Source organism: Merops nubicus, unplaced genomic scaffold (genome assembly GCF_000691845.1).
Source record: "Merops nubicus isolate BGI_N331 unplaced genomic scaffold, ASM69184v1 scaffold16557, whole genome shotgun sequence".
NCBI classification, from domain to species: domain Eukaryota; kingdom Metazoa; phylum Chordata; class Aves; order Coraciiformes; family Meropidae; genus Merops; species Merops nubicus.
The window spans coordinates 1-4,916 of record NW_008619723.1 but is presented as its reverse complement, the minus strand read 5'-3'; the positions used below and the strand labels follow the sequence as shown (position 1 = coordinate 4,916).

Genomic DNA, 4,916 nt, shown 5'->3' with positions numbered 1-4,916 from the left:
ATTAAAATTCTTGGGTTATAATAAATGCAACAGAAGAAACATTTCTAAAGCCAGTGAGTGAACATGAAAGATTTCCTTCCACTTGTTCCACTTTCTGGGTTTACCCTCAAGGCTATTGCTTTGTAAGCCTTGATATATGATGCTTCTTTTCTTTCAAGTTTCAAAATTAAAACTATAAATCCTTACTGATAGAAAACCATGACCTAACATGCCTACATCAGTTAGGACATGCATGCAGTGAAGGCATTGATAGGTTTGATGGGAGCTTCCAGATCCTAGGGTGTTTAGTCTCATTTTTTTTGACCAAAGAATACTTATAATAAAATAAAAGACAATAATTTGTAGGTTGCAAGTCCCAGATCTTGTTTATTTATAAAGCAATAAATATTAGAAGCACAAATAAATTGCACGGGTGTGTAAACAAACTGTACAATGACTGAAGAGTTCAGGAAGGGTTGCCAGAAGACTCCAAGAAGCATATTGTCGTCATCCTGAGTGGGAAGTAAATTGAGGGGAAAAGTGCTTAGAAGCACTTGCGGTGGACAATGGATGGACCAGCTTCATCATACTCCTGTTTACTGATCCACATTTGCTGGAAGGTGGACAGAGATGCCAGAATGGAGCCACCAATCCAGACAGAGTACTTTCGCTCAGGTGGGGCAATGATCTAGGACAAAGAAAAGCAAGAAAATCCTCATTTAACAGTTACATTTCTAAAGAAGCAACACACATCACCAATGTAACAAACCACTAAGTATTTCCTTAAGTAAATAAACAACTTTTTCTATAAGAGTCATCTTCAGCAGCTGGTACAATACATGTAATATTCCTTAAGAATGTCTTAACCACATTTTCCTAACACATGCTTCTAACCAGTGTAACTTCTGATTGTTATTTATTTTTATGTTTCAATGATTCGGAAAATGGATTTTCTTCTCATTTGTCCATCAGTTACTGATCTTACTCAAATCCCTTACCTTGATCTTCATAGTGCTAGGAGCAAGTGCAGTTATTTCTTTCTGCATGCGATCAGCAATGCCAGGGTACATCGTCGTACCACCCGAGAGGACGTTGTTAGCATACAGGTCCTTACGAATATCAATATCACATTTCATGATACTGTTGTAAGTAGTTTCATGAATACCAGCAGATTCCATACCTTGAAAAGAAAGAAGACAGTAGGTCAAGTAAATTATATGAGAGGTCTTCATGAAAAGAACACTTGGCATTTCTCCTCATCATTAATATGAACTTCTACGATCTTTTTGTTGAAAATCACTTTACTGATTATTAAATGTTATAGAAAAACATAATAAACAGAATTACAGAACTAGCTTAGAAAATTAAAATTATTTCTTAGAAAAGGTAAGAATCATAATGCATGTGCAAAGGAAAGATAATCAAAATATATAGTAAGAAGCAGACACACAATATAAACTCATTTAGTATATGGCAATGGGAGAAAGTTAGAACAGAAAGCCTGAGTATCACAGTATGTCAGAGTCTCACAAAAAAAACATTAGTTGAATATAGTAAAGGCAGCAATAAAGACAATGAAAACAGTTGAAGTAGAACTAGAGAAGACAATGCTGACTTCATTTCTTTTTCAGTGTAGTGTACTCAAAATACAGTGTATGCTGTTTATAAAAATTAAGGCAAGGCATAACCAAGACATGGACCAAGATACTAGGAAGGAAAAAGAAACAAGAAGCAAGTGTTTGTAGGTTGCATTCCAATTTATTAATTTCAACAGGTGGTTCCTGAAAGGGCTGACACTAGATCCACAGTGAGATGCTGGCTGACAAACAACTGCATTTATTGCTTAGGAGTTAAAGCATAAGCATTTGCTGTATCTGTCAGCTGCACGCACAAACAGCAAAGCTTACCATCTTGACCACGGTCATGCTTAATTACAGTGTATATAAATAACCACATCCCTTAATTCCATTTTTTTTCCCCCTCCAGATACTTTATGTCTTCTTGGAGTCAGATACTGTTTTAAGAGTAAACTATTCTTTCACTGAAAGCTGTTCTTGCCACCAGTGACATAGAATCAATAGAATGTCTCAAGTTGGAAGGTGCCTACGACGATCATTGAGTCCATCTCCCTAATGATGATATTCTAACTGCATATTTTATCACTAAAAAATTGTGATCCCCAAACCTGATTTAAAGCTTGCAACAAGAGCCTGGAGCTCAGCTAATTGCCAGTTGACCTCACATCAAATACAACTTAGAGGGACCAGAGGATCAAACTCATAACTTATTTATGTCTGATTTCATGTTGAATTTACATAAGCTAGAAGAGGAGTGGGACACCTCCTTATTCATTCATAACTCCTACAGAAAAGAGAATTTCCTGGTAATACTTACCAATAAAGGATGGCTGGAATAAGGTTTCCGGGCAGCGGAAACGTTCGTTCCCGATTGTGATTACCTGACCATCAGGCAATTCATAGCTCTTTTCCAGAGAGGAGGAAGAGGCAGCAGTGGCCATTTCATTCTCAAAGTCCAGTGCAACATAGCACAATTTCTCTTTGATATCACGAACAATCTCACGTTCAGCTGCAGGTATATGGGAATCAAATCAAGGTTTGGGTAAGCAAAATACTGGAAGAAGAAGATGAACCAAGAGAAATGTGAGGATATTTAAAGGAGGGCAAAGCTGAAGGACTGACCTGTTGTCACAAAGGAATAACCACGCTCTGTGAGGATCTTCATAAGGTAGTCAGTCAGATCCCTGCCAGCCAGATCCAGACGCATGATAGCATGAGGCAAAGCATAACCTTCATAAATAGGTACATTATGGGTGACGCCATCGCCAGAATCAAGAACAATACCTGGGAAAGAAATGTCAGAGAGCAGTTGGAATCACCTAGCAAATGCTTAGAGTCCTTAGGCACAGTAAGCAGCAACAAAATACAGGATTTTTCAGGCAGTATAAAATAGCATCATTTATTTTAGCCATAAAGATCTTGCCCATTCCTGTTTTTGGTCATTCCTGTTTAGTGTGAACTTTCCCATAAAATAGTTTTTCTGTACATATTTTAAGCTAATCCATATGGGCAGCCTTCTACTGCTACTGCACTAAGCAGTAAGTGTATTTGCAATAGTGATTATCTTGATCCAATAATGGGCATCTTTTAGGCCCAGTTCAAACCCTGAAACTGGTGTAACTGCAGTATTCTCACAGAAATGTCTCTTTGTGTGCATCATGACAAGCAGCAGGAGAGTTGGTTCCACAGTGCCTCTCCCAAAGCAATGTAGACAGGTCCACATGGTTCTTTCCATAGACTATTTTGTACTGGCTTTTCTGTTACTGTTATCATCAGTTGGTACAAGCTAAAAATACCTAATGTTCTGCACATTTGAATGAGTTATGATGGGTTTTCTTCCTGTTTAGACTGGGAAGGAAGAAAAGTTCCTGAAAAGAAATATCTCAATAGTGTCTACTTGTTTATTTTACCTGTTGTACGACCAGAGGCATACAGGGACAGGACAGCCTGGATCGCCACGTACATAGCAGGTACGTTGAAGGTCTCAAACATTATCTGAGTCATCTTTTCACGATTGGCTTTAGGATTCAAGGGTGCTTCTGTTAGCAATGTGGGGTGTTCCTCAGGGGCCACACGGAGTTCATTGTAGAAAGTGTGGTGCCAGATCTTTTCCATATCATCCCAGTTGGTGATGATGCCATGTTCAATGGGATATTTCAAAGTAAGGATACCTCTTTTGCTCTGAGCTTCATCACCCACATAGGAATCTTTTTGACCCATACCAACCATAACACCCTAAGAGAAGAAAATACAGAAAAGTATTATTTGTGGAAGGCAACATCACAGAGCCCAAACAATTACATGGCAGAGAAGTATGCTATTTTCAGGAAAGACACAAGCAGTCACACCACTGAAAGGTTGTTTAGGAAAAGAAATTAGCATTATTAAAATATTATGTTAACAAAATTTGAAGTTTTCTTATAAAATTCTTCTTAATTTTAAACAGATGAAAGGATTCCACTACCCCCCCCCCTTTTTTTTTTTTTAAATGCATCTCTTGTTTCCAATTACTTCTGGTCCAAAATTTTGACTGAAAGTAAACTGCACAATATCACGAGCAGGAAGAGATACACAGAGACATACAAAAAGACTTTATGAAGAAGATACAGAGGGAAATTAGCCTTCTAGTGAAGGAAGATACTGCATATTACTATGGAGCCTCAGCAGTAATTTCTTCATGATAACAAAGTACAAATTGCAAATGTTTTAACTTAAAAAAGAAGCATTGCAAAGTTTTTACCAAGGAAGTTTCAGGAGAAAAAGTAAAGTACCATATTTTCTGTGTACTGATTTAACTGGGAGAAAAAAAGGAGGAGAACAATATGGGAGCAGGAAAAAGGAAGCTGAGAGTAATAACACGGTAAGATCAGAGATGGACAAAAGAAGTAGAGGAAATTGAAAGGTGTTTGGTATGTGAAACATTGGACAGGATGGGTGGGAGGAACCTTATATAAACTCCATTGTGCACAAATTCAGCCAATGAAGATGCCTTTGAACCAGCACCAGTCCCAGGTCTGGCCTAGGGGATGGAGTGGGCAGAAGCTGCGTAGGAAGCTGGGTTTGGGCTCATTAGGAGAGAGAACAGAGAGAAAGCCAAGAGGAAAGTTGGTGACAGAAATAGCTGGGAGAAGGTAGAAAGTGATAGAAAGAAGATAAGGGACAGCCAAAGAGGGCAGTTGAGGGAAGCGCTGGAAAGACTTTGAAGTGTGTGGCTGGTACTACTGCAAGAAGAGAGCAGAGGAAAGAGCAGGGTACTCGAGGCACACCAGAACTGAGAAGGGAAGGAGCGAGCAGGGGCGACTCCTGGAGAGAGGAGGAAGGCTTTGCCCTGCCCCGGTCCTGCCTCCCGATTTACCTGGT

The 4,916-nt window shown here is 39.0% G+C and overlaps 1 protein-coding gene across 1 annotated transcript; it reads right to left on the bottom strand.

The window, feature by feature from the left end:
* Positions 1-338: 338 nt before the first annotated feature.
* LOC103776397 (actin, alpha cardiac muscle 1) lies at positions 339-3,787 on the bottom strand. The gene is made up of 5 exons (XM_008943907.1): positions 3,467-3,787; positions 2,679-2,840; positions 2,374-2,565; positions 978-1,159; positions 339-667 (listed from the first exon to the last, which is right to left on the bottom strand). Exons 1-5 carry the CDS (start codon positions 3,783-3,785, stop codon positions 524-526), a joined length of 999 nt encoding a protein of 332 aa, XP_008942155.1. The 5' UTR covers positions 3,786-3,787; the 3' UTR covers positions 339-523.
* Between the last annotated feature and the right edge of the window lie 1,129 nt (positions 3,788-4,916).

Excerpts from the sequence above, each read along its gene's own strand:
- LOC103776397 (XM_008943907.1), bottom strand. The coding sequence starts at position 3,785 with ATGGTTGGTATGGGTCAAAAAGATTCCTATGTGGGTGATGAAGCTCAG. Across the intron at positions 2,841-3,466 it reads TGCCTCTGGTCGTACAACAG|GTATTGTTCTTGATTCTGGC; the intron begins GTAAAATAAACA and ends TTTCTTTCCCAG. Across the intron at positions 1,160-2,373 it reads ATTCCAGCCATCCTTTATTG|GTATGGAATCTGCTGGTATT; the intron begins GTAAGTATTACC and ends TTTCTTTTCAAG.